General features: G+C 37.2%; 3 protein-coding genes, 1 non-coding gene and 1 pseudogene across 6 annotated transcripts; 3 read left to right on the top strand and 2 right to left on the bottom strand.

The window, feature by feature from the left end:
- Positions 1-5,095: 5,095 nt before the first annotated feature.
- On the bottom strand, positions 5,096-6,237 carry LOC132047502 (uncharacterized). The gene is made up of 3 exons (XM_059438537.1): positions 5,683-6,237; positions 5,282-5,558; positions 5,096-5,229 (listed from the first exon to the last, which is right to left on the bottom strand). Exons 1-3 carry the CDS (start codon positions 6,235-6,237, stop codon positions 5,096-5,098), a joined length of 966 nt encoding a protein of 321 aa, XP_059294520.1.
- Positions 6,238-7,152: 915 nt separating this feature from the next.
- LOC132034738 (putative late blight resistance protein homolog R1A-3) lies at positions 7,153-9,540 on the top strand. The gene is made up of 2 exons (XM_059425103.1): positions 7,153-7,692; positions 8,410-9,540. The coding sequence occupies exon 2, from the start codon at positions 8,512-8,514 to the stop codon at positions 9,067-9,069; it is 558 nt and encodes a 185-aa protein (XP_059281086.1). The 5' UTR covers positions 7,153-7,692; positions 8,410-8,511; the 3' UTR covers positions 9,070-9,540.
- Positions 9,529-12,637, top strand: LOC132047501 (putative late blight resistance protein homolog R1B-23; annotated as a pseudogene).
- Positions 12,638-12,818: 181 nt separating this feature from the next.
- TRNAI-AAU (transfer RNA isoleucine (anticodon AAU)) lies at positions 12,819-12,892 on the top strand. Its single transcript has one exon. It is a non-coding gene; the product is annotated as a tRNA-Ile (tRNA).
- A 1,468-nt stretch (positions 12,893-14,360) lies between these two features.
- LOC132034721 (protein EARLY-RESPONSIVE TO DEHYDRATION 7, chloroplastic-like) lies at positions 14,361-24,950 on the bottom strand. Of its 3 annotated transcripts, none has more exons than XM_059425088.1 (5): positions 23,994-24,947; positions 22,774-22,940; positions 16,546-16,630; positions 15,895-16,122; positions 14,361-14,873 (listed from the first exon to the last, which is right to left on the bottom strand). In XM_059425088.1, the coding sequence occupies exons 1-4, from the start codon at positions 24,848-24,850 to the stop codon at positions 15,921-15,923; spliced, it is 1,311 nt and encodes a 436-aa protein (XP_059281071.1). In that variant the 5' UTR covers positions 24,851-24,947; the 3' UTR covers positions 14,361-14,873; positions 15,895-15,920. The 3 variants fall into 3 exon arrangements, with proteins under 3 accessions (XP_059281071.1, XP_059281075.1, XP_059281080.1); XM_059425092.1 differs by having other exon boundaries at positions 14,361-14,869; XM_059425097.1 differs by lacking the exons at positions 14,361-14,873; positions 15,895-16,122 and having other exon boundaries at positions 16,543-16,680; positions 23,994-24,950.
- Positions 24,951-25,769: the final 819 nt, after the last annotated feature.

Genomic DNA, 25,769 nt, shown 5'->3' with positions numbered 1-25,769 from the left:
GTTTTTCAATACCCAAGTGTATAAGATTTATTTAAACATAATAAACATACAATTCAAATTAAAAAGTTACTAAATAGTAGAAAATAAATACAAATTTAATAAAATATTATTTGATTAAAAAAATAAAACATTTACATTCACTAGTAATGTATGAGATATTTTGTACGCAAAGGCGGGTGGTGTCAAGGTAGTGGAGGTGCGTGAGCTGGTAGGGGATGGGGTGTGTCGCGCGAGGTATGAGGAGGGGTGCGCGGCGCAGGTGGTCAGTGGCGGGATGGGTGGGGTGGCGGCGGGATCAAGTCGCTGAGGAAGAGGTGGGTTGGAGCGGGGCCGGAGGAGGGTGGACGGGTGGGGGTGAGGTTGAGAGAGATGGGCGGGCTGATAGAGCGGGTCAGTTTCAAACAAGGATAAAAAAGTTCTATACAAAAATACATCTTAATGATATTAAGACTTTATTCAAGATCTTAATGATTAAGACCTATTCAGACCCAATAAGTGCTTAGATCTTAATGCGCAAATAAATGCACTTAATGACTTAAGGTCTGAACCATTCGTATTCGTACTTCTCCACAAGTGTGCAAAACAAACGAGGCCTTACTCTTCAGAATTCATCTTCTTCTTGTGCATTTCGATTCAAGTTTGCTAGTTGAGCCTTATCCATCCTTACTGCTCCTCTAGCCTACCTTGGAATTTCCTGCATTGAATTATACAAGTTAGCTATCAAACTAAACTGTGCATTACTACCAAATTTAGCTAAAGGGTATGTTGTTGTGTTTGCTTCCCTGAAACAATATTGCACTTTGATGTTTCTTTTGTCAATGATCCTTTTCATAGCTTCTACTTCCTTCAAGAATTCCCAAGGGATGCCATATGTACCATCAAGCCACTTTACCACCAGAATTGAGTCGACTTCCATAATACCATTGTTGATATCATTATGATCAAACCAATGATACCAAAGTCTTGGTAAAATTAATTTCAAAGACTATTATTGGATCAAAATTTTACTGCTTTAGCAGATGCCATAATGATGTCTTCTCTAGAATTTCTGGCAATTCCTGCTTTGTTGCTATGTACCATGCTGCTTCCATCAGTGTTCATCTTGATGACATTATCTGGAGGTTTGCTCCAAACAATGTGAAGGCTAGTTAACACAAATTTTGCCGAGCTTCCACGCTACTACATATCCTCGCTCCAATTGTCTCTTAAGTCAATCTTGTAGCCTTTTTAATCATGATACACTTCACATGCCGAACCACTTCATAGAAAATCTCGGCTCTGAATATTTCTTATTTCCATATTTAACAGAGCTCCAAGCTTTCCACAACTCCTAACAGATAAGGACAGGAATGCACTGGTACGCCATTTTTATCATAGAGTTTTTTGTGTAAAATTTCCACCATGTTAAAAACCTTGCTTGAATAGTTTGATTCTGCATATTGATGCCCAAAGACTGACCGAAGAATCCCCAGACCTTCATAGCTAAATCCCCTTCAATAAAGACATGAAGCATAGTCTCCTCCTTAGGATGATTACAACAAATGCACATAGGATCAAAACTAGTAGAGAAATTCTTAATCCTATCATACGTAGGAAGCTTATTCTTGATGATTCTCCAGCTTATAAACGCCATTTTAAAAGAATTTCCTTTATTCCATATGCACTTTCATATAGCGGATTCAGGCAATCTTTTCCTCAAGGCTTGTAAGGCACTTGCACAGGTGAACTTTCCTGATGGATTATCAATCCAGATGGCTTGGTCCATTTTGTTTCTCTGTCCAATATCGACCTTCTAAATGACATAGCAAATATCTGGTGGAACCAGCTTTGAAATATACTCCATGTCCCAATTGTCTCCTTCTAGGCAACTGCTACCATTGTGAGTACCGTGATTACTATCGAATGGTGATAGATAGCTAAAGGACCAAGACCTATCCAATTGTCCCACCAAAATGAGATTTTTGCTTCATTAATCCTCCATAAGACGCGAGGTTCAAGGTCGCCTTATTATTCTTAAAAGTTCTTTCCAAATGAAAGATTGATATCCTTGGACATTTCTTGCAACAACATGACCTCTTTGACAGTGTTTTGCCATCATAAACTGAGACCATAGGTTATTTTCTACTCTTAGTCTCCACCATCTTTTAGAGGCAAAAACTTTACAGATGTCCTCTATGCTTTTGAAACTCAGACTCTCCCTCGTATCAGGGTAACACATATTTGTCCAAGAACTCCAATGATACCTCTTTGTCATTACCGTCCTCGTAAAAAATCCGCAAAATACTTTTCAAGTTGTTTTATTATCCCCTTGGGGACATTCCAAAAGAGTACGAAGGATTTGGGATCGGAGTACATGTTTAATAATGATCGCTCTTCCTCCACGCCAACATGTTGCCTTGCCATCCTTGAGCCTTGTCATGACACTTTAGAAATGTCAAAGAAAATAAGATAATCTCTTCCTTCCAGAAAAATAGACATCCCAAATACTTCATGGGAAAAAAACTGATGTTTGTACCCAAGTGAATCCCGGTAATCATCCTTCTTCTATTCTCGTGTGAATGAGTCGTTACCAAGAAAACACTTTTGTTTATATTTATCTCTTGCCCAGATTCCTTCTCATACTCTTTCAAAATTCTAGTGATCATTTTGATGGTTCTCTTATTTCCAGATGAGAAAATGACTATGTCATCTGCATAACATAGATGATTGATCAAGGCCCCTTTTGTTGCATAGTGTATCCAATATACCTTTCTTTGTTGTGTAGTTGATTTAGTGCCTTGGACAAAGTCTCAGCAGCCAAAACAAAAAGTCTAAGTGACAGAGGGTCACCTTGCTTAAGACCTCTGGTAGAATGAAAGAAACCATGTCTCACACCATTGATCATGACTGAGTACCAAACCTCAGAAATGAGTCTATGAATGGCATCAACAAAAATTTCATAGAATCCCATTTTTCTGATAGCAGCTTTGAGAAAGAGCCAAGAAACTTTGTCATAGGCTTTAGCCATGTCCAGCTTCATAACTATGTTCCCATATTTATTGTTCTTCTTGATGTCCTTTACTAATTCTTGAGTGAGTAACACATTTTTAGTAATCAGTCTGCCTTTAATGATACCAGTATGATTCTGAGAAATCAGTTTAGGCAACAAGTTAGTCAGTCTGTTGGAAATAATCTTAGAAATTACCTTGTTTGAGAAGTTACTCAAACTAATAGGTCTCATCTGAGAGAAATTACTAGGGGATTCCACCTTAGGTAATAAGATCAGGCAGGTATGGGTAAAAAACTTGGTAAGTTTTCCCCCTCTGAAGAAATCACTTACTATGTTATGAACATCATCTTTGATAATATCCCAAGTTGCTTGATAAAATCTTTCATTAAAACCATCAGGCCCAGAGACACTGTCAAGATCCAGGAAAATAATAGCTTGATAGGTTTCCTCCATACTAGGAATAGCCACAAGATTCTCATTATCCTCAATAGTCACATGTTTCTCAATATTATCCAAGATCTTGAAATCAGTGAGCTGATCAGGCTGCGAGAACAATCTATTAAAATGTCTGATTGCAGTATCAGCAATTCTGTCATCCCTATGGATCCATTCATCAAACTCATTTTTAATCCTATATATATGAGCTTTCTTCCTTTTATGTCTAATAACACTATGAAAATATTTAGTGTTACTATCTCCTTTTTCTTGCCATTTAATTCTGGCTTTTTGTCTAAGCATAGCAGTCTCCTTGCTCATCCAAAGAATTTCCTCAACATATTTAACATGGAGAAGACTTCTATTTTGATCAGTGTTCTGAGATGTATATAAAATTTCTGCCCTTTCCACTTGACCTTTAAGCTCCTTCACCTTATCAAAGACATTGCCAATGTTTTTAGACCACTGGCTAAGGCAATTGCTAAGTCTCTTCAGTTTCTGTTGCATGATCCACATGGGGTTTCCCTCACTTCTATTTGCCAAGAATTCCTCACGGTATCCAAGAAGTCCTCCTGGTCGATCCAAAAGTTCAAAAACTTGAAATATTTAGCCTTTGGAGGTTCCATGTTACCACACTTCATAAGGAGGACCCTATGATCAGATCATGTCCTTGGAGGATGCCTAACATTGATAATAGAGAAGCTCTAAGACCATAGATCATTACACATGACTCTACCCAGCCTCATAAGGATCCTCCCTCTCAATCTTCTAGCATTAGTCCAGGTAAATTTATCTCTAGAGTACCCAGAATCCATTATGCTACAATCCTCCATATATCCTACAAAATCTAGACTTCTGCTTAGTCTATGCTGTCTTCCCCCTTGTTTCTTTTCTGTTTCCATGATGCTATTGAAATTCTCCATAATAGTCCAAGGATTGTTAATGTAATTATTCAAAGTTGTCAGATTATCCCATAACCTTTTCCTCTTCCTAGCAGAAGTTTTGGCATAAACAATAGTCACAAAGAAGGCATCAGTATTACTGATGTGATGGACCTCCATTGTGATTTGTTGGTTGTGATCACTAATCATCTTGCAAGAGAATTCAAAGCCCAAAAACATCAAAATTTTCTATTCTTGTTGGTGACAGCATTTGCAAATCCCAACTTTCTTCTGTAATTTTGGACTTTGTTCTTGTTGATAATAGCATTGTGAACAAAAGGTTCTTGTATTGCCACAAAAGTGACATTGTGAATATGTGTGAGTTTTTTTAGTCTGTCTAAAGCTCCTTTGGAGCCTATCCCTCTTATGTTCCATATGATTGTATTAATCATAAAGAACATTTCAAAATTACTTTTTTGATCCTCTACCTTGCCTCTGGTAACCATGGCAGGGGTTGAGGTACTAATTTTTTTGTTGCTTTTTCTTTTGGGCATTTCAGTTCCTCTAGGGGATAAATTCTCTTTCTCCACAGCTTCCTTGATCTGGTTCTTCACTTGAGAAGCTATGTTAGGTTCTGGTGAGAATGCATTGATCAGACTATCTGTAGTTTCTTCATCAGATAATTTATCAGCTTGATCATGATCACTTTTCGCGTCTCCTTTGGATTGCATATTGTCCATATCAACTTTATTGTTGTTACTAGAACCTGTTTCTGATTTCTCATGAGGTTTTACGTACCAGAGTTCATTTGTTTCTTCTGCATCATTTTCATTTGGCTTTCTCCTGGAACAAGATCCTCAGATATGGTGTTCTCATTGCTTTGCCCCTGTTCTTCCTCTTCTTCAAACTGCCCAGTGTCATCAGCTATACTCTCAAACACATTATGAGTCTTGAGTGGGGGATTGATGGGGCATACTTAAATCTTTGTTACTGCTCTCCTCCTTGTCATTGGTGGTGATCACTACCACAGTTTTGTGAATCTGATGTTCTCTAGGTATTTCTTGATGTTCCTCTGATATGTTGTCATCCTCCCCTAGAGAGTTCCTTTCCTGATTGACATCTCTTTCCTGATTTTCAACTTCATCAGCAGAGACAGTGTCTTTATTAAGGAGTTGATTGGTATCATGATCAATATTATCATTATTGACCTGATTCTGTTTCTCCTTTTCTCCATTTTTCAACTGCTTCTTTTCCTTGTTTTTAATTCCTTATTGGCCTTTGTTTCTAACAACTTTTTTTAAGAGCATTTCTTCTCCTTCTTTGCTTTCTCTTCTCCCTTTGTTTTTCTCCTTTGGTCTTATTAGCATGTATTTCTACAGCTTTTTCCTCAACCTGTTTAGTGTCATTTTTCTTTTCCACTTTTTCTTTCTCCTCACTGTCATTATTCTCACTAGTCACAGCTTGATCAACACCTTCCTGGATCATTTCATTCTTATTATCATCATTTTTCTTCTTTGCAAATCTGCATTGAACTAAAGAATGTCCTAGTTTTTTGCAATGAGTACAAAACTTAGGAACACTTTCATATTCAACTTTTTGATAAAAACCTTTGAGAGGATGGGATTCATCCTCTAAACCTACCCATATTTTATCTATGCGAGGCTTAGTCAAATCAACTTCTACTCGGACCTTAGCCATACTTGGTCGAGTCCTATTGGTTGTAGCATTATCCATAATAAGAGGGATTCCTATTGGAGATAGAATTTGTTTTACATAGTGCCATGTGTGACAGTGAAAAGGAAGTTTAGGCAGAAGTACCCAAATAGGAGCCATTGGTGAGTCTTCTTCAGGCTTGAAATCTGGGTGCCACATTTGTACCCCCATTGATTTCAATTGATCTTCTAAAGTAGGTTCTTTTGCAATTCTCCTCATTTTTGAAGTCTATGAACACAGAGTTGTGGTCGTTAGCCCCAATTACAGTATTTTCCTTCAAATTGATCTTCTCCAGAAAACTCGATCGAATTATATCAATCTGAGCTCGCCCTTTTAAGAATTTTCCAATTATGGTGTGTTTTCACTCTTTAGCCATGACTCCATAGTAATCTTTGGATTTGAATATGATAGCATGAACTCCGTTATGGTGTGTTCTCCTAGTTAACACCAATGGACATCCAAATCGATTGTCCGGTGGTGGATTAGGAGCAGGTGTTGAAACTGTGTTTGCGTAGGATGGTTTTTGTATGGATTCTTCCGAAGATGTTGTCGTCCCAATGTTAGGGGCCTGTTCCCCTACCGGACGCACCGTGTGAGGGCCGCCGTGAGGCTGCATTTGGACGCGCGTGGGTTACACTCGTCACTGTTGGTTGAGAGAGAAAATGTCGTTAAAAAGTTATCGTTGACTGTTTCGACATATGACATATGATGAATATGTATACTATAGGGATTATTACTGCCCATCTTATAGAATAGGCTGTCAAGACCCACCAAACATAAGAGGGCTTGGTTTTTTTTTTTCCTTTATTGACAATAGGAAAAAGAAAAGAAGAAAAGAAAATGTACTAAGTCAACTTTGTGATGATCGCGAATCATGCATGTGATGTGGGTGTCTGTACACTCAAATTCTCTATTCCTTTTCTTAATTTTGGATCTAGAATAAATTATATTAAGTTGACTCTAACTCTAAGTTTTACAGTAATCCTACTATGCAAGCATTACCAACATCATTAATTAATGTATTCTAACTCTAAACTATGACCAATGGCACTTGGCAGCCCATAAAAAAAATAAAAATAAAAATAAAAATAAAAATTGCAAGTGGAACACCATTTCTCACTGGCTAGTAATTCCAAGTTAATAAATTACCACAGGAGGTGAAAGCATGGATAGCTTATAATCACCACAAGAGATGAAAGTCTGGATAGATGGTTTTAAAATTTAAAAAATTAGGGGGATGCCGGATGCATGGTTCAGCTTTGATTCCTTTGAACAAAGGAACGTGGAATGAGTCATTAATGTGAACAGAAGAGTACTCCTAATGTTTAATTGTTTCAGAAAAAATGTGGAGTATAGTACTATTTTAAGTTGTGTGCTTGGGAGTTCTAAATTGTAGTTAGATTTAAACTTAGGCCAAATACCTTCTTAGTTCTTAACGTGTAAGATTATTTAACATGAATATATTTGTTTACTTGTTGAAATTCCCTCAAATTTATATCACTATTTTCTTCTTCAAGATTGAAGTCCACCATCTCCTATAATATTCTCTCTCATTTTTGAGTTCTCTAAGCCCAAAACCATCATAATGAAGCAAGCTTGATTCTATAAAATAAAATAAAAAAGCAAGCTTGGAGCAATTTATTAATCTCTCTGTTCCACTCTCAACAACAGAAGGTGAGATTTCCTTTTTAGGTTTCCACTTCTTTAAGTTAGTTTGCCATTTCGATCTCTGTAGAATAATATATTCACATCTTTTATTTCTTTATCTTGCGATTATGAGTTCCTTTTCTTTCTATAGTTTGGCTAAAGAGGCCTTAAACATTGTAAAGTTGGACAAAGAAAAGTATATAATCGAGAAGCCCAAAATGGGTGTGTTTGGTAGGAAGGAAAAAAAATAATTTCTTGGAAAATGTTTTTAGGAAAATAAAGGTGTTTCTTTTAAATTTTCTTATCTCCAGTGTTTGATAAGTAAGCATAAAATTAAATCATAGAACTTTCTATTTGTAATTTAGTTTGTCGTTCAATTAATTTTTTTATACTTAATTACCGATATACCTCATATTTTTCAAAACGAAACACTTAACATTCTTAATATTATTGGCCTTTAGAATATTATTGGCCTTTAGACATAAAGACTTTATACGTGGCATTACTTTTTTTTTTCTTGGTTTGGATTGTTTTGCTATATTATAAAAGGAGCAGCCGCCCGGTGCACTAAGCATCGTGCCTTAACATGGTCTGGGAAGGCCGCACCCCAGGGGTGTGATGTAGTCAGCTTATCCTAATGCAACCATTAGTGGTTGCTCTCACGGATTGAACCTGTGACCTATAATGGTTGTTTCGCTAAATTATGAAGATTGTTAATGTTGTTTTCATTTTACTTATGGAAAGTGACAGAGCTAGTCGGAAGGTGACAGAGCTACTAACTCTAAGATAGTGAGAAAATTATAGCTTCTACAATCGTTAAAGATACCGAGTAAATAGCTAATTGACATGAAGGAAGTCGAGACATGTGGAAAAAGAACTGAAGCTCCTGCAGGGACTTCAACCAAATATTTTCCATCAATAGATGAGGAAGTTGTGGGATTTGAGAAAGATGCAGAAAGTATAATTCAACAATTGACTGGAGGAACAAAGGGGCTAGATGTTATCTCCATCTTTGGAATGCCAGGACTGGGTAAAACAACTTTGGCAAGAAAGGTGTACAACAATCATTCTATCGTTAATCACTTTGATGTCAAAATATGGTGTGCTGTTTCACAAGCATATAATAGGAGGATGTTGTTGAGTGAGATTTTTAAACAAGCAACACGTAGCGAGATCGATGAAGATGATGATATAGCTGACAAGCTGCGCAAGAGTCTAATGGGCAAGAGATATCTCATTGTATTAGATGATATATGGGAAATCGACGCGTGGGATAATTTGGGATTATGTTTCCCTAGGGGTGAAGATGGAAGTAGAGTAATGGTAATTGAAGAAGTGGCTAAGCATCTTCAACACCGCGGTGATCCATATTCTCTTAGATTTCTAACATTGGAAGTGAGTTAGGAATTATTGCAGAAGAAAGTGTTTCGAGGAGAAAGTTGTCCCCCGGATCTATTGGAAGCTGGGTTACAAGTTGCCCAACACTGTAAGGGATTGCCTCTTGTCATTGTCTTGACTGCTGGAATTATTGCGAAAATGGAAAGGGAGGCGTCCTTGTGGTTCAAGGTTGCAAAAGATTTAAGTTCTCAATTTTTAGGAGAGCAGAGTATGAAGGTAATACAATCAAGTTATGAACATTTAGAACACCACTCAAAGCCTTGCCTTCTTTACATGGGGTTGTTTCCAGAAGATTGCAAAATTTCGGTGTCTGATTTGCTGAAGTTGTGGATGGCTGAAGAGTTTGTGCTGAACATTGACAAAGAGAATGTGGAGGAAGCATCTAGAATTTGCTTTAATGATCTACTTAATAGAAGCCTAGTAATGGTTTCTGAGAGGAAAATTAATGGTGACGTAGAATAATGCACAATTCATGATGTAGTGCGTGAGTTTTGCTGCAGAAAGCTTAGAGAAGAAAAATTTATGCAGCTCACAGTACCATATAATCCATACAAACATTTATATCCCAAGGAATTGCGTTTCTGCACTTATATTCATGATGATCATGTTAATCAATTAGATCATTCTGAATATCTGATGGATAAGATTCCATCATTCGACTCCAAGGGAAAAAAGTGTTATGGTCAATGTCCTAGGTTTTTGGAGTTCATCGCTCATCCAAAATTCAACACATGGAAAGGATCAGTTCTTTTACCTTTACTTGTCGAATTAAGACTTGTCCGGGCGTTGAATTTGTTGGATGTGAAATTGCCAAGATCTTGGGCAGGGGCAGTACACTCACTAATTCGCTTGAGGTACCTTGCAATTTTTGTCGAAGAATTTGAATTCAAGTGGGTATCACACCTAGACCAACTGCAAACTCTAGAGGTTTCTTCAACAAAGAAGTTAAGGACATCGCCTGCTATCTGGAAAATGATGAAGATAAGGCATGTGAATATAAGAAGCCAATTTTCCTTTATATAGGAAGACAATGATCGAGAAATTCTTGAAAAATCATCAGAAGCTAAGCTAGAGAAATTGAAGACGTTTCCCACTTGCCGTATATGCATGGACGATATGAATCCAAGGTTCTGGTGGAGGTTTCCGAATCTTGAAGAACTCAGCCGCAATATTGCAGGGGTACCTAGTCATTCTTTGTTTCCCATACCAGAAGTTCATACTCGCCTTCAATCTCTTGAACTATATCTCTCAGACGATGAAAGATACTTGGTTTCAGTTGAATGGACCAGCTACTTTGTCTTCCCTTCAAATCTCAGGTATTTGTATCTTCACAGCGATTTTCTACTTGAAGAGTTATTTCACATTATTGCAAGACTGCGGAATCTTGAGAGTCTCAAATTAGATATAATAGATTTGTCGGGGCAAGTGTGTTGGGACGTCAGCTATGTCGAGTTCCATGCACTCAAATACTTGACATTAGAGTTTATGTATATCAAAGAATGGAAAGTTTCAGAGGCATCCTTTCCCGTGCTTGAGAAGTTAGTTATAAGACATTGTAACCGCCTCGGGGAGATCCCTCCTAGCTTTGTCGATGTTCCAACACTCCAGCTTATTGAATTGATTGGCTGCAGGGACTCTCTTGGGGTTTCAGCTATGAATCTTAAAAGAGAAATTGAAGAAACCACAGGATGTGAATGTCTCCAAGTTCTTATATCCAAGTACTAAAGCTGGTAGGAAAAACAACTCTTAGTATCTTGTGTGTCTTTTCACAACAAATTCTAGAAACTTATATTTATATGATACTTAAGCAGATGTGTAAGGTCTGCATACACATCATCCTCCCAGATCCCACTTGTGGGATTACACTGGATATGTTGTTGTTGTTGTTAAGCAGAATTTGAGAAAATAAAATTTTCATGCATGATTCTCATATACCTTCATAAAATGCCTCCTAATGGCAGCTGAATGAATAGTCCAGTTGATAATTAACACTTTCGTTGGATGGCCTTTCTTTTTCCAGAGGAAGCTTAAGGAATTTACTGTTTAAGAACAGATAACTTTACATTATGCCAATCGACACACATAACATAGACATTCTCTTCGTGAAATAATTTTAATTAAACAAAATCATTCATTCGCATAACTTTTCTGCATTTCTAGTTCTCTCCATCGTGCTGTCATTCTTTGCAATATTTTCCTCCAATTTCTCATTTAATTTGTAGATGCTGCTTTTTGCCATGACCTTTGTTTTCTTAATGCCGTTCTACTCCCTTGTTTGTGTTGTTCGGCATACATAAAGGGTTAAAGAGATGAGAGGAGTTCTTTTGATCATTTGTGGATGGCTTCATTCTGAATTATCTTCAGGAGAAATTGGGTCATCTACGAGCTAATGTCTCGAGGATTCCGTTCATCTTTTTAGTTCTCTAATTCTGCTGAAAAGCTTTTCACAACTTGTACTTTTTTCGTGGATCAATTCAGTCTTATAATGCTACTGCAAGGATAAAATTGTGATAATTGCTTATTTGGTTGGGAAGAACAGAGCTTGTTGACTCCAAAATCCAACTTTTTTTTTTTTTTTGTTTTGAATGTAGCAATGCAACCCTTCGAAATTTTCCCATATTAAAAAACAGCAAATGAGAACACAACCATAAACAAACGAGCTATGCTTGGTGTAAAAAATTTTTTACAAGCAATTCATCAAAAGCTGCAAATTTCATGCTCTAGTTCCACTTCTCCATCTGAATAGAAGTCTACTAGGGGAGGATCTAGCTAGGAGGACTTCGCCGGAAAATTACACTTTATGTAAGGCAAAATTTGAATTTTATGTATATATATCCAACAATGAATCGTCTTGACACAGCCGAAAAGCTTAGCTCAGTCAAAGAGTTCAAATTCTCCAAGGTCGCTGTGGAGCGAGAAGTGAACCAGCAACCGTGGGGAGAATTTGAACCCTGACCACTGAGCTAAGCTTTTCGGTTGTGTCAAGGCCCTCAAGGTGATTCATTATAGGATATATACGCATAAAATTTAAATTTGACCTTACATATACAATTTTCCGGCGAAAGTGGGTCAGAGGGCTACTAATGTAAACTATTTCTTTACTCTTAAACAAAAAAAGGGGATGGTGAAAACTTCAACAGGGCAATTGTTGGCGGCGGCTCATAGAAAGGACTCGCCAAGAGTAAACCAGTTTACGATAAGAAAGGGTCAATGATTGGATTCAAGAAAAGCTTTTGTTTTGATGATGATCATCGTAGTAGAATTCATCTGTGGAGTATAAAAGAATATTGTCTTAGCGATAAAATACTACAGGTGTTAAGACAACACAGTCAAATTCAACATGAGGACTTGTTCTGTGTCGCATTACGAGGAATGTCAATTATGATATTGCTTCTTACAATGAAGAAATTGATACCTATGCTGCCACTATGCTGGAATTCAATAATTCCTTGCCGGTTCCTTATGTTCTGCAAGATGAGGATCAATGCCCTCTTTTCTGAGAAGATTTTTATATTGGTCATACAACTTTGGGGAGTTAAGAGTTAGTGATGATTGATACAACTGAATTGTACAATTTTCTTTGTGTTCTAATTTTCTGTCATTGCATTTACAGGCAGTCCTTTGTTTCGTGGCGTCTGAATCGGGTTTAGAATTAAGTTCTTACGAAAATATTTCTTAAAAAGGTTTTGAACTTAAAAGAAATTGCACTCTTTGGACTGACCATATTACAGAACATAGCTGACAATCAACATCAAGGCCCATTAGCTCAGTTGGTTAGAGCGTCGTGCTAATAACGCGAAGGTCGCAGGTTCGAGACCTGCATGGGCCAACATTTCTTTTTATTATTTTCCCGTCATGTTTCTTTGATTATGCCTTTTTTCAGGAGTAAATGAACTCTGAGACATTTTTGAATTGTGTCCTTATAGCTGTCCAGAAAGCTGAAGTAAGTGCCCCTAAGATCAAGTTGGTCTATGCAAAATTCTTATGAAGCTGTCATTTTGGTTTCTTCAAAATTTAACAAGCAATGCTGTCCAGTGTCCACTGTCCAATGCTAGCTATCTGTAGGAGAATTTAGCTGCAAGTACGGTTACTTCAGTGTTCCCGGTCCAATTTTCTTCACAACTTTGATTTCTTCATCATCTTTTCAGTTAGTTGAGTAAAACATTAAGGGAAAGTTTCAAATATCAATTCATGAAGAATGAATAAAGGTGACATATTAAGCCAAGCTTGAGCCGACCACTTCATATTGTTATTGCTGCTAGTTTAATTTAATAAAGAAAAGCCAATCAACAACTCTTCTATTATTCATATTTGGTCTTTATGTGATTAAAATTTCTATATAGTGGAAGGTATCCTGCTGGGGATTGGAGGGGATGAAAAATAAAAATTAGAAATGCAAATTGTTGCCAGGTTAATTGTTTTTCATTTGGAGAAGAAATTTATGATTTGTTTCCCATCTCTGAATTCAATACCAATTTATCATAAACAACTGCTGTTGCGAGGATTTTACCTTTGGAATGGGAAAGAAAATTTTATATTGTCTCCCTTGTCTCAACATTAAAAGACACAGAAGTTTGAGGGAGGATCAAAAGTGGTCCAATATTGCAAATATGAAGGACAATATCATGTGAAAGAAACAAGTATGATTTTTAGTCTAAGCCCAAAAATAATGAACTATTTCGAATTTTTTTTCTCGTGTATTTCGAGTGAAAATACAGGTTTCACTCACAAATTTTCAACTATTTTTTTCCAAGTGAAATTCATGTCTAAACACATTTTCACTTCTACAATTCCTTTCAACGTCAAATATCATTTTTTTTTTTTTTAATAAGGTAAAGTTTTATTAACAGAAGTACCAAGCTAGTACAAAAGAAACATCAGAAGCATACAATGTCTACAGAATTAAACATCCAGTTACATTTTTCCTAGCAAATCTAGAAAGTCGATGTACTGATCCATACTCTCCACTAAAGACCTCTTACACCAAAAAAACAGATTTTGAACACAAGTATCCTTTAATCTAGAAATGCGAATCTTTTTGTTCTCAAAACAAGCATCCTTCCTTTCTTTCCAGAAGGTCCAAAATATGCATAATGGAATGGTTCTCCATATTTGTTTCTGATTCCTTGCTATCTTTGGACCTTGCCAGCTGACTAGAAGACTTCTTTCAACGTCAAATACTTATCATTCTAACTCAAGTATCGTCTCTAGGCCTACCTACCGAAACCACCCCTCCCAAAAACTGCTACAGCTTTTTATGCGTCTTAAAAAGTATATACCACTAGTTCAAACTGGTCTGGCATGACTGCAGATTTATAACAATAACCCAAAGAAAATTAGAGTTTACAAATTTGATGACTTCGGGTCTGACATAAACTACAATGGGAACCTTGTTAAACGAAACTATGAGTGAGGTGAATTGTTGCTGAAACTAAGTTCAGTGATTAATTTGATTCAACGTAACAAATAACCTAATCTTAATCTTAACTACTGGTATCACATAATTATAAGATTGAAAAAACGAATGTGAACTTAAATTCCAGAGAGTTTACAGCAGGTAGGTTGGTGCTCTCACTTGTATACACACACATACACACAAATAATATGAAGAGGTCAGAGCCGATGCCTGTTATCTCGAGCGTTTTCTGGTGATGCCTAATGGCCATTGCTAAGAGCTGCTTGTCTCCACCTCTCTCAACTTACCAAATCTTTTTACAATGACATCAGTTTGCAGATCAGAGCCCCAGCCAAATTGAGCTTTTCTCACAACATACTGCTTCACAAGTATAAAGGAAAAAGCGCATTGCTTCCTAAGAGAAAAAGCAAAGATAACACAGTCAGATCCAAATGGTGTCTATTTCATCTGTTAAAACTTAACAAATTGCATTTTGGCATGTAATTCCAAAATTAACTTCATATTCACATGTCAAGCAAAGACACCGCGTGAAGTTAATTAAGAACACGCTGAAATCAAAACACAGCAACACCAAAAAATCTGGAATTGGAGATACGTAGCTGATATGCAGAAGCCTAAAAGGACATCTAGATTCTACAAAGATTTACCAGTAACTAGCTCCAACTGTTGCTGGTAGCACTTACTTTAATCATTTGTAGCCAATACTCAATATAGACAACTCAACCGTAGAACTCCTAAGGGATGAGGGCCATGATGCACACAGAACCTCATTTTTTTTCTGGGATAACAAGTAGTGTCCAGGCCAGTTTGCATGACTATTCTATTAGGTAACTGCTACCTCCCACCAGCAAAAGTACCGGCTTTATTGTTTCTACTGGAATTTGAACCCTGGTCTCCAAGGTTTGCACCAATTTCATTGATCAATAGGCCACACCCTTGGGTGCCCTTGTAAATCCATCTCTTGCTTAGTTTTCTTTAATAATATTAGCAGTCTACCCCGTAACAGTAATTGTCCCTCACTCACTTAATGTGTAGCTTCCTTTCCATGAGTGCATCATCTTTGACAATAATATCATCATAATAAATCTGAACTACTAACAACTGCAATAACAAAACTGTGCAGAAGGGGAAAAAGAGCTTGAGGACCCCCTCAGCAGAACACCATTATGGATGACTGCAACCCAGTAACATTGTGCTTTAGCCTAATGATGAAAGCTACTGCTCGAACAAGATGCAAAGAGTGTATTCCACTGTCAATTACCCATTCTACAAATAATACATAAAAACCAGAAAGTAGAGATGGAGAGTGTGGGTGGAAAAAACAGTATATCTACAACAAAGAACCATATTTCTTATCATAATATATAATATAAATGAATTATAAATATCTAAGAGTGGGTTCTAATTGACAGCACCTGCAATGCTAGTTCAACATCAGTGACTACTTGGAACTCTTAGCCTTCTTATCAGCTTTAGCAGCCGCAGCAGCAGCTTTTGCAGCAGATTTAGCTAGGGCAGTGGGCTTCAAGGCACTTTTGGGGTTCAGTGCCTGTCTGATCTTAAACACAGCCCAGGCAGTCCCAAAAGCATGCCCTGCTGCATCAAGCCCTTCAGTGGTTGCCTTAGCTGCTTCTTCTCCATACCTACAAAACAAATTCACCTTTAATTCAAATCTGAACCATTAGAGCTGCACGTCTTCATCTTAGTGTATTACCCCCACTGACAGTGTATTAGCACTTAGTTGAGTCCTTTTCACATACCCAGACTATCATGAAGAGTAAGAAAACATGACAAAATAAATGAAAATTTATTGCAACGAAAATATGAAAGTCAATTACCGTATGCATTTCTAGTTTTCTTTCCTAGTAAATATCAGAAAAAAGCATATGTACACAAGATAACTGATCATATACTTAATCATAGATGTCAGCAATGCTAAAGATGGAACAAGGTGAGGAGAGGAAAGGATTTTCTTTGAGTGCATCTCTTATTCTACCCATTTGGATGATCTATTTTACTTTGGCAATTTTTCAGGTATGAAAAACTCTGCTACAATTAAGCTTCACCTGTGAGAAACAAATTCAGTCGTCACAGTGTTTGATGTAGACATCACATTCTTTCCAGCTACTTCAACAGCATCACATATTCTGCCTATTAACAAGAATATATGCATTAGGCTTCTTCCAGATTAAGTCATTAATCTGTAACCAAAAACGGAAAAACAAATAAATCACAGCTACTCGAGCCAAAGACAAATGGAATTGCTGTGAGAACCAGCAAATATACTTATGAAGTTGAAACCACCAAATATCATCTTAGGAGTCCTCAGTATACATATTGTACTCTAACTGAAACCCCAGCAAGATGCATAAAGTTAACGGAACCATGTCACCCTATGCCACTTGGCCTCCACTGTGATAGTGGGGTTGGGGGAGGAAGCAGATTCACCCAAACATAAACAGTTACTCAAAGGTATTTCGATCCTATTTTTACGCAGGAAAGTGCTTCGACCAAGCCTGTTATTATATTGTAAACTGGCTACTGCTTCTGCAGTAAACTGGTGATCAACTCATTCTAGCCACGGAGGACAAAAAATAAAAAACAACCACAATCCAGAGACATATATAAAGAAATGAAACCCCCCCCCCCCCCCACACCCCCTCCTCCATCTTACAGCAATGTATTATACTGCAGTCTCGTCCATTCAAACATTGCATACTACACCATTGTGCACGGTGGCAATTTTTGCTAAAATCCTGTAGCATGCAGCGGTGATGCTTTGTCTGATCTAGGAAAATTGATGTTTTCATGTTTGAATTGAACGATTAGCTGAGAAAGGAAAGGAGGGAAATAAGAGGGGAATGGGAGGGATAAATAGTTTATTCTGATGAACTTTAGAAAGAGAATAAAAGGAGAGATGGGAGGGGCAAGGCATTGAAATAAAGATTGACTCTCGTATCACCTATAGCTAAGCAGCAAAAGTAGGAAATTGAACCTGCTTTATTCATACTTCTGTAATCTAAAAGGAGAACTTTGGAATAAAATGAGTTATAATTAGATGTCGAATTATGCCACAAGAAACTCTTGTTATTCTCTTTGCTCCTACTCCTTGCTTTCCCTTTGCATAGTTCTGTGCACTTAGCTTATCAGAAAATAAAAGAAGAAAAGGGGGTGGGGGACGGGGGTTTTCTATTCTCTTAATCCAAAAATAAGGATCCGAATATTCTCTTAATCCAAAAATAAGGATCCGAATAGCCAAAGGAAGAATCAAATACATAAGCTTGAATACCCTTCTCTCTTCTATGGACCCAGAAATTTGAACAGGTGTATTACGATTAGCAATCACCTAATTACAAACTCCTACTGACACACAAGTGGTTAGATATGTCTACTTATAAGATGATTACATATTTACTAAGCTTGGAGAAGCCAATTTTCCAAAAACTCTACATTCAAGTATTCCATGAAGAAACCACAACGAACATTGACGATAACCGAAATCAGTATTGAAAGATTAATAATGAAGGCCTCCATAGGCATAACATTCAAATCACATTACATAAGCTCAGTCAATATAACCGGATCAATTTTAAATTCTTGAGCCAATGAACCACTACCAAGAAAAGCAGCTAGGACAAAAATAACAAAGCTACTTATAAAGGTTGTCATGGTCATGACGGAACCTATGTTCCTAAAAATATGCGACTACTGGACGATGCTAAGCACGGTAAAGGATGCACTGTTTATTGGGCTTTCAAAAGAAGGAAGGGAAGACCCAGCGTGGATGTTGCCCCCTAGCTCCTTTTCCTTTTCTATTTTTTTTTTCCTGGTTTGTTTTGTGTGTGTGTGTGTGTGGGGGGGGGGGGGGGGGGGCGTTTATGTGGAAAGAGGGAAGTAGGATAGCTTTTGAAGGGATTGAAAATGACTTTGTATATTTGAGGTAGTCTCGTCTATGACCTCTTTTTGTTTTTCATTTTTTTTTTTTTTATAATGGTAAGAGTTAACTATATATCCACAGGTAAACTACATCAAAAAGAATGTAGTCCCCCTTTCAAAATGTTACACCTTACAGCTTGATCTCCTATCTATATTCTTCCTTACAAGTAATCTAAAACATCAAAAATATCTTCAGTTTGACCTAAAACTTCCTATTTACACCAAAAATAGTATAGAGCTAAACAATTCATTTTAAACTTCTGTAGGTCACTTTGTTTGCCCTCAAAACATCTCTGATTTCTTTCTTTCCATACTGTCCACCAAATACATGCTGGGACAATTTTCCATCTCTCTTCCTGTCTTGCAGCATTGCCATCTCTGTTCCAGCAGCTAAGAACTCCTTTAATGCTCCCTGTTTTCACCCACCTGATCTTCCTCAGACTGATGAATATCTTCCATAACTGATCTGCCCATTTGCAGTGTAAAAAAGATGGTTGATTGTCTCTGCTTGTTCCCCACATAAATAGCATCTAGATCACAACTGGAACCCCCTCTTGTTTAAATTCTCATGAGTCAACACTACTTCCTTTGCCAATAGACAGGAAAAACAATTTACCTTGTAAGGTATTTTAGTTTTCCATATCATCTTCCATGGCCATCCTACCTCCAGTGTTCAGGTCTCTGTAAGCAGAATTTACAGTGAACAAAACCTTTGTTGTCTATCTTCCAAACCATAGTATCTCTTTCTCCTCTTAAATTATTGAATTGATCAACTGTGGAGTAGAAGGCCGCTATTCTTTCCATTTCCCAGTAGTGTTGTCAAAGGCGCGCTTAAGCCCTGAAGCGAGGCTCAAAACATGTTGAGCGCTTTGCCTCGCTTTATTTGCGCTTCAGTGTCATCAACAAGGCTCTAAGACATACTTTTCCTTGATAATGAGCCTCTCTTGAAGAGGTGACACTAGATAATTGATATTTCACCTTATCGTAATGTTTTTACAATTTTGTTGTCCATATATTTGTTGTTCATGCTTATTATCATTAGTCTTGGACTATATATATATATATATTTGTATTTTTTCACCATTGCGCCTTTTTTCATTAAAGCCCACGCTTTATTTGCACTTTGCGCTTAAAGCCCCAGCTGACCTTAGAGCTTTTTTGCACTTTTTGCTTTTAATAACACTGTTTTCCAGTCATTTAAATGTCTTCTGAGGTGTAAACTCCAACCTTGTCCTGTCCATAATTCAGCAACTGTAGCTTGTTGTTGAAGGCATAATGTGTATAGATCTGGATAGAGTTGCTTTAGAGGTTCATGACCAATCCACTTGTCATCCCAGAAGGAAACTTTCAGGCCATTGCCAACTTTGAACCTGGATCTGTTTAGGACTAAAGGCCATAGATTTCTGATTGTTCTCCATACACTACAACCACATGGTATTGTCACCACATTTGTCATCCAGCTATTCTCCATACCATACTTTGCAGAGATGACCTCCTTCCATAGCATATTGTTAGTTGTGGCAAATTTCCATAACCATTTCATCATCAAACTTCTGTTCTGCATTTTCATGTCTCTGATCCCCACACCTCCTTCTTTCTTGTTCATTGTTACTTCCTCCCAATTGACCAGATGGAACTTTTTCTTGTCTTCATTACCCTGCCAGAAAAAATTCCTTCTTAAGGCATCAATTCTTTTTATCACACTCACTGGAGCAGGGAAAACTGACATCATGTAAGAAGGTAGAGCATCAAGCACACTATTGACCAAAGTCAGTCTTCCTCCCAAGGAGAGATATTGACTTTTCCAGTTTGTTAATCTCTTCTCACACTTCTCCACCACCCCATTCCATATTCCCTTAGACTTGCTTTTTGCTCCCAAAGGCATGCCTAGATATGTTGTTGGAAGTTCTCCTACTTTACCTCCCAACTTTTCTGCCAAACTTTCCAAATCTGTTACTTCATTGATGGGATAAAGGAAGGTTTTCCCCCAGTTGATATGTAGCCCTGATACTGCTTCAAATATGACGAAGATGACCCTCAGAACCAGTATCTGTTCTTCCACTGCTTCACAAAAAACCAATGTATCATCTGCATATTGCAAATGAGTTACTTCCAAGTTATTTACTAATCTGTTGTCCACCTGAAATCCCCTGACCCAACCTTTTACCTTTGCTGTTTGAATCATGTTACTCAAACCTTCCATTGCTAAGATGAAGAGAAATGGGGATAAGGGGTCTCCCTGTCTCAAACCCCTCTGAGAGGGGAAAAAGCCATTTGGGGTTCTGTTAATCAAGACAGAGAATCTGACTGTACTAATGCATTGCTTTATCCATCTGATCCATCTGGCACCAAAACCCATCTTCTGCAGCATTTGAACAAGAATATTCCAATTCAAGTGATCATTTGCTTTCTGTATATCTAGCTTACATAGAATTCCTGGTTTCTGGCTTCTCTGTCTAGACCACACATTCATTTGCAATCAGCACTGCATCCATGATCTGTCTGCCTTTGATAAAGGCCATCTGCTGTCTATCCACTAGCTTGTGAATAACTTTTTTCAGTCTTTCAGCTAGTAGTTTAGCTATGATCTTGTAAACCCCCCCCCCCCCCCCCCCCTATCAGGCTGATTGGTCTGAAATCATTTAACTCCACTGCTCCCTTCTTCTTTGGAATGAGTGCCACAAAAGTGGCATTGAGGCTTCTTTCAAAGATTCCTTCTTTTATGGAAATTCTGAAAAGCTGCAACTAGGTCTGGGCTGATGATTTCCCAGCACTGACTGACAAATGTCATGGTAAATCTACCCGGGCCTGGTGCTTTGTCACCTGCACAAGCTTTTATGCTGTCCAGAATTTCTTGAGCTTCAAATGGTGCCTACAGGAGGTTATTGTCAGCATCATCAATCATGGGGCAATCTCTCATGTCTAATTGTGGTCTCCAGTCCTCTGTCTCAGTATACAATTTCTCATAGTAATCAACAATTTCCTCTTGCACCTCTGTTGGATCAGTTATTGTTTCTCCTCTAACCCTCAGCTTGCCAATTGTGTTGCTTCTTCTATGAGCATTAGTTGTTCTGTGAAAAAAACTAGTGTTCGTATCCCCCTGTTTTAGCCAAGTTGCCCTCGATCTTTGCCTCCATTTTGTCTCTTCTTTTCTGGCTATATCTTCAAATTCCATGGTGAGCGCTAGCCTGGAGGCTATCTCTTCTTCCTCTAAAGCTCTCTGCTCTTGTGTTTCCTCCAACTTAGCTAGTTGGCTTAACACTTTCTGCTTTTGAATTCCCAGATTGCCTTGTGTTGTCTTGCTCCATTCTTTCAATTTCCCCTTTAAAGCTTTTAGCTTTGTCACCAGAATGTAATCAGGTTTCCCACTGTGGTTGAAAGAATCCCACCACCCCTTCACTCTTTCATTGAACCCTTCTGTATCCAGCCACCAATTTTCAAACTTAAAGTAGGAATTTGTAGTTTCCCAACCTCCACATTGCAACATTATAGGCGAATGATCAGAGGTCACTCTGTGAATAATGGATTGTTTAATATATCTGAAGTTTGCATCCCATTCTTCAGAAAAGAGGAACCTGTCAATTCTTGCTGCTTTTGTTTTTCATGCTTGTATAGATAATTGTTTGACTTTTGTAGAGAACCATATTTATTGCGTATTCTCTGCTTTTTGGTATCCTGCTTGGGTACAGGAATTTTCCAAATATCTACCTTATCCACCAAAGGAAATACGACTAATGTTCTGATTGTTTTACCTAATAACAAATGTTTCCTCTACAAATCCGCAGCACTCTTAACTCAAGAAAACAAGCGAATACAAGAGGCTTTTTTTTGGCTTACATCCTTTTATTTTACTTTTTTATTTTTTTTTTCCTTTCTAGGAGACAAGTTAAAATTATTGTTTAAAAGTTTCAAGAACGGGTTGCCATTGAGTACAGGAAGAAAGGAGGAAGTAGGCAAAAAAGGAAAAGAGTGCAATATCACTCATTTGTTGCTGATGTATATGCACTAAATGTGCTATTCTGTTGAATGATAACACTGTATAATGAATAAATGTTTTCCAGTTAAACTTGGTTCATTTTGCATTAAGACAAATGATGAAGATCTATTAAGGTTTATTCTTCTCCTGTCAGACATGTCCTTGATGCTATGAACCCTACATTGTTTAAACATGATATCTTAGCTAATCCATTTGACTAGGATAAATGATGATATAGGGATTATAAAGCTATGCTTGAATTTCTTTTTGTGACCTGAAGCAGCTGGGGAAGAAAAAGCAGAACTTAGAGCCATACAGATTCCAGAAGCCATCAAAATTGGTCAGAACAGAGAAGAAAAAAAAAAAAAAAGGCATGACTTACTAAATCCATCAAGAGTGGCAAGAACCATTTCCCCCGGCAGGAGGCTAAAGAACTTTTTCCCTGCTTTGGAATTTGCAACAGACCTAGTAAAGAATCCTGAAACCTTCACAGCTCCAGATAGGACTCCAACTGCCACTTTCTCTGTCATTTTTGTCACTCTCTTAACCCTAAAAAAACAGCCAGGCAAATAAGTCTAAATTATTACATCAACTATTCACATGAGTATTTCTGATCTTCGCATCGGGATATACATATCCATCAACATGAGGTAACTTAAGAAAAAAGAATCCAGGTTAATGATACTTTCCATTTCCTAGGAGTGGAAATGATGGGTGATAGCAAAATATTAGTGCCGCTTATTTCTATTTTATTTGTCATTAAAAATCTAACATGGCAGCTTCTCATGCTGTAGTTTTAGCATATACCAGATTTTAGAATTCATAGACATTTGCAGTTACAAGGAACATCATCAGTAATAGAAACTAGTTACACTCGGATGAATCAAAATTATCTTGGTCCGGCAAATGGACTTTAAGGACTAACATATTCCAACTAAATTAACAGTCTCAATATTTATAGACAAAACAGTTAAGAAAGTCATATCTAAACTTTCATAGTCCAACAGTTTACTTGGATTAGCAAAATCTCTAAAACACCAAGAACATTTACCATCATACTTTTCTGGCAAATGTGGACAATTGCATCCCCTTTCTTTCCACCTTCAGAAACTTAGAAACCATCGTATCCTCATATTTCTTGTCCTATATTCGACTCAAGTGAAATACTAAAGAGTCATAGTTGGTTACCTTGTAATGAGTAAAATTAGAAATTCACTCCAAGTGACCTAATATCAAACTACCATCTCTCCCTTCAATATCCTCTCACTCAATGGAAGTTTGTCACAGGAAAACAAAAGAGAAAAGGCTAAAACTTTCAAATTCAACACTTTCACACCTTCAACTAACATTGACTCATCACAATCTTCAAAATACCAAAACATTGAAAAGTGACTTTATGAGATAATTACCATTAGTTGAATGACCGTCAGAGAAATCAACTCCACTATACTTTGATCTTACTTTGCAAAATATTCAAAAACTCACAAGATAGCTTATCAAAACAACAACCAACAACAGCAAAACAAAGATATTTAACTAATCATCAAGCCAGCCAAGTAAAAAAAAAAAAAAAAAGTCGACCAAATCCTAAAAAGGCCATACCTTTTTATCCTCTTCAACGTCTCAGGACTGACCTCAGCTTTCGAACCTGCCTTAAACCTGTTCTTCAAAGCATCATTCCCCCATTTCAATCTATCAGCAGTCACATCTCCACACCACAAAATCCCCTTTATCAAATGCCCCGAACCGGAAGCAACATACTTAGCCGCTTTAGCATTATACTCCTCCACATTAGGCGCCAACGTGGTCCAATAAGCCGCACATCGCCCTTCCAACACTTCCTTCTTCTCCGACTTCAAATCCACCGGTCCACCCAATGCTACCGCCACCTTTTCCTCCACTTTCTGCACCGTGAAATTGCTGTAATTTTCCAAAATGCCATCCAACTCCTTTAACAACTTCTCCTGTCGTTTTGAAGCAATCGTTAAACCATAATTCAACGAGTCGTTTGATTCTTTATCCGATTCATCATCGTCGTCTTTAGGAGCTTGAAATGAGAAAAAATAATGGGAATCATCGAGTTTTACTGAAGCAAGATCTTTAGTCAAGGGCCATTGGATTTCATTTCCGACACGAACAAGTACAGCAACAATGTTGTTGCCTTGTCGGATACGATGTAAGAATAAATCGCCGGTAGCGAGTTCCACTGAGTAGTTTTTGTCGATCAAATGGAGAATGGAACCGGGGATAGTGAGGAGTGTTTCTTCAATGGTTTCAGGAGGGGCAGATGGGGAATAATGTTTTTCTTCAGGGGTATTTTGGTCATTTTTAGGGAAGAGATTTTCAACAAGGTCGTTCATGTTAATGGTTGGGTAAAGATTTTGACGCGAAGAGGAGGGGAGAGGGGTATTTTGGTCAACTACTACTCGGGGATACATTGAGGTGTTTTGTGAAGCCATTTTGAAGAAGAAAGGTAACAGTGATCAAAGTTCAAAGTGAAGTTGAAGATGGAGGAGTAGAAGACAATTTTTCAAGGACAAAAAACAAAGAAGAAGAAAAGGGTAGAATATACAGGTTTATTGAACATTTTAAAGATTCAGTTTGTTGTAAAATAATGTTATAAAGCTCACCTGAGAGAATGTTAACATATTTAGCACCTCGACATGTTATAATAGTTAATACTTACAATTTGTTAACAATACTATATTTTTTTTAAAATACTTTTTATTTTTCTTGTTCCATATTTATTGTGTTTGCATTTTTAGTTACTTTATCATACGATTATTTATTAGTTTTTCACTTATGTCCTTGCCTATCACGCCTCTTTTAATATAATATAAATAATCATTTTGTACTCCTTAACAATATTTGTTGCAGCATTTCACTTTTATCACACAAGAAAAAAAGAACATTGAATTAATATAATGTCTATGATGAAAAGGTAGCCCTACTTGCCTGTTAGACAAAATTACTTTCTCTCTTCTAATCGATTACTCATCAACCTGCACATTGTATAAATTATTGAATGTTCAAAGGTTCAAAAGTGCAATCACAAAAGCGGATACAATGTATCCAGAGTTTTCAAATTTAATTTCTATTATTAGATTAACTGGAAAGTTTTAATTCTCGAACTTTGATAAGAAGGCTAATAGCAAAGGAAAATTCTTTTCCCCCCAACTTAAATTATGTAGTAATATTGTGTTATGTGTAATAACATTCAGAGGTTTATTAAGGAATCATTATAATTTTTTAATAATTCGTTCATAAGTTACACATAGATTCTAGGCTAAGATTACCAAGCAACACTTATTGTATTGATTTTCTATATGTAATTTAAATGCATTCCTGAAGGTTACCAAATATATATAAGTTACCAAT

The sequence above is a fragment of the Lycium ferocissimum genome, chromosome 2 (assembly GCF_029784015.1).
Source record: "Lycium ferocissimum isolate CSIRO_LF1 chromosome 2, AGI_CSIRO_Lferr_CH_V1, whole genome shotgun sequence".
NCBI lineage: Eukaryota > Viridiplantae > Streptophyta > Magnoliopsida > Solanales > Solanaceae > Lycium > Lycium ferocissimum.
This window is presented reverse-complemented; position numbering and strand designations above follow the sequence as displayed.